Source organism: Nicotiana sylvestris, chromosome 10 (genome assembly GCF_000393655.2).
Source record: "Nicotiana sylvestris chromosome 10, ASM39365v2, whole genome shotgun sequence".
Taxonomy (NCBI): domain Eukaryota; kingdom Viridiplantae; phylum Streptophyta; class Magnoliopsida; order Solanales; family Solanaceae; genus Nicotiana; species Nicotiana sylvestris.
In genome coordinates, this window is record NC_091066.1 from 36,139,553 (window position 1) to 36,142,548 (window position 2,996).

The 2,996-nt window shown below is 43.0% G+C and overlaps 1 protein-coding gene across 1 annotated transcript; it reads right to left on the minus strand.

Moving 5' to 3' along the window:
- Window positions 1-2,654: 2,654 nt before the first annotated feature.
- LOC138879190 (uncharacterized) lies at window positions 2,655-2,996 on the minus strand. The gene has a single exon (XM_070158784.1). The coding sequence runs from the start codon at window positions 2,994-2,996 to the stop codon at window positions 2,655-2,657; it is 342 nt and encodes a 113-aa protein (XP_070014885.1).

Sequence of the window (2,996 nt, forward strand, 5' to 3'; positions counted from 1 at the left end):
GTTTCAGCTTTCAGTTATTATGTTGTGTTACCTACTCGATACATTATTTCGTATTGTATTTCATGCCTGCAGGTCCTCATTGACAGTTGGACAGACCCTTTTTCCCCTTAGATGAGAGAGACGATATTTTTAAATGATTCAGAATATGGCCTTATCGGGCCTAAGTTGAGGGTTACCCCTCCAGAATTTACAGTTACAGAGTGGTACGCTCGGGCTAAGTATGGCACCGGGTGCCGATCATACCTCTTCAGGTTTGGGGCGTGACACTCACCTTCAGATTTCTCACTTTTGTTACCTTGGAACCTTTCTTTATATGCACCACATTTGCGTAAAGTTCCTGGACTAGGTATACCTTGGAATCTACCACACTCTGAGTGAACCACATCCACCCCTTCCGCTTTTGGAATTGCCTCAAGATTGCTGGATTCTATTTGTTAAGGTCTTTTAGTTGAAACTGTCACTCAAGTGTGAGCGATCTGGTTGGCCACCACTCACGGAAGCTAGTGAAAGCAGCTATACTGACATACCGGCCCTCCCAGATCTCTTTCTTCTTCGACCTCTCAAGGCCGACAACTCTAGTATCACCCCCTCGGCCATCATCCGGAATCTGATTAATTGAAGGCAATGGTGCCTCAAGGACAGGTGTAGAGGTAGGTTCTGAAGCCTGACTGGCACTCTCCGAACCCTTAGAGGTTCTTTGAGTGATGTGGTAGGCTCATCCCGGTGTTGATATCTCCTCTGTGGTTCTGATTGGACAACCGACAGCTCTTGGATCGAGTTGGCCTTCGATGCTTCCCTAGATGGGGCATACGAAATGGATTCGGAGGGCTCTACACCTCACCCTCTGCCTGTGGCTATCCTTTTTCTAATGTCAAGCTATTGGGAACTAGGCATGGGCCTCTTCCCTCGTCCCCGAGAAAGGTCACCCCTTCTTTTTGAAGTATCTCCACAACCTCGAGATCTAACCATTATCTGTAACAAACAGCATCAGGAATCAGTTGCAATTCAAGTGTACATAGACAGTGATCATAGTGTAAAACATGATTGCAGTATGGGGAAGTGCGGTCTGCACAATTACAAGTGCGGCCGCAGACTGGATTGTGCAGACCACACAATTTGAATTTGCGGCCGGAGGACTGGATCTGCGGTCCGCACAATTTGAAGTGCGACCGCAAAACTAAATTATGGTCTATACATTTTCTATTGCGGTCGCACATCATATGTACCAAAATCACAACTCTCTGAAGATAGAGATTGAGCCATTTTGCAGTCGCACACACTTTTTTGCGCCTGCGATGGAATTTCTGCGGTCCGCACAATTTCAAGTGCGGTCAACAGATTCATGCTTGACCAGTTTCCCTAATCTCAACTTCTGTGGACCGTACAATTTCTTGTGCGGCTGCAGATTTCAAAAATTTAACGAACAAAGGTCTAGGGTTTTCACGTTTGTACAAATTCGACATGGTAATAGCAATTAAACATGATAATCAAGCTACCCATACCCCAAATAGCAATTATGATTTGAGCCAACACAATTTAAACCCCACATGATTGTAAAATTGACTTCTATTGACAAATGGCCTAAACTACCTAAAATAAAAATAAATTGTAAATTAAACTAAGAAAATTGAAAAATTCTATGAGAAATTAGGCATACCAGATATGAAGGAGTACAACTAAATGATCACAGATGTGGATGGAGTGTGGTAGAGGATTGAACAGATGATTTCCAAGTTTTAGAGATTAGAGTGCTTAGAGAGGAAAAACTTGTACAGTAGCCTTAGGCTACTATTTATACATGCAGGCAGTCTTGGGAAAATGAAGGAGGAGTGCGGACTCATAATTCCTTCTATGGTCCGCACTTTATTACCTGAAGGCTCACTAGACTATGCTGATCTGGGGTTCGCACAATTTGTGGTGCGACCGTAGATTTGGACTATGAACCACATAATTAGGTGTGCGGTCGCAGAATGGCCAATTCTCTGATAGACCAAACTTCAGAGAGTTTGCATTTTCCCTTTCTAAGTTTTGCAGTCTGCACAAGTATTGTGCGGCCGCAGTGGCCTTCTGCTTTAGCATTCAAAGTTGTGCGGTTCGCACTTCTTACCATACTTAGCCAATTTTCTGAGCACAATTCTTGTAAAGCAAACTCATCCCTGCACCACACTTCAAATCTTGTTAGCACAAAAATAACACCTATCTACTAAAGAAGAAATGAAAAAGAATAAAAACACATGGGTTGTCTCCCAAGAAGCGCCTGATTTAACGTCGCGGCACTATGCAGATTACCATCACGTGAAATTAATCACCGCTTCAACATGGCCATAATAAAATTATCCCAAATAATGCTTCACCTGGTGACCATTGACTCGAAACACCTCATCATTTTTATTCTTCAAGTCCAATGCACCAAAGGGTGTCACATCCACAACTTTAAATGGGCCACTCCATTTAGACTTTAACTTTCTGGGAAACATCCGCAACTGTGAATTAAACAACAACACAAGATCACCCTCTTTGAACTCTTTATTCCAAATGTACTTGTCATGAAGATATTTCATCTTCTCTTTGTATATGGACGAACTTGTGTATGCATGGTATCGGAACTCATCCAACTCATTCAAATGTGTCACCCTCAAGTTGGCGGCGATATCTCAATCAAGATTCAACTTCTTTTGAGCCCATATTGCTTTGTACTCAAGTTCCACCGGAAGATGATAAGCTTTTCCGAATACCAACCAGTATGGAGACATTCTGATAGGTGTTTTGCAAGCCGTCCGGTAAGCCCATAAAGCATCATCAAGTTTGTTGGACCAATCCGTCCAGTTAGCATTCACTGTTTTGGACAAAATACTCTTTATCTCCCGGTTGGAGACTTTCACTTGACCGCTTGCTTGTGGATGATAGGGAGTCATGACTTTATGAGTGACACCATACTTGGTGAGTAAGGTGTCGAAAGCTTTGTTGCAAAAATGTGACCTCTCCCCACCACCCAT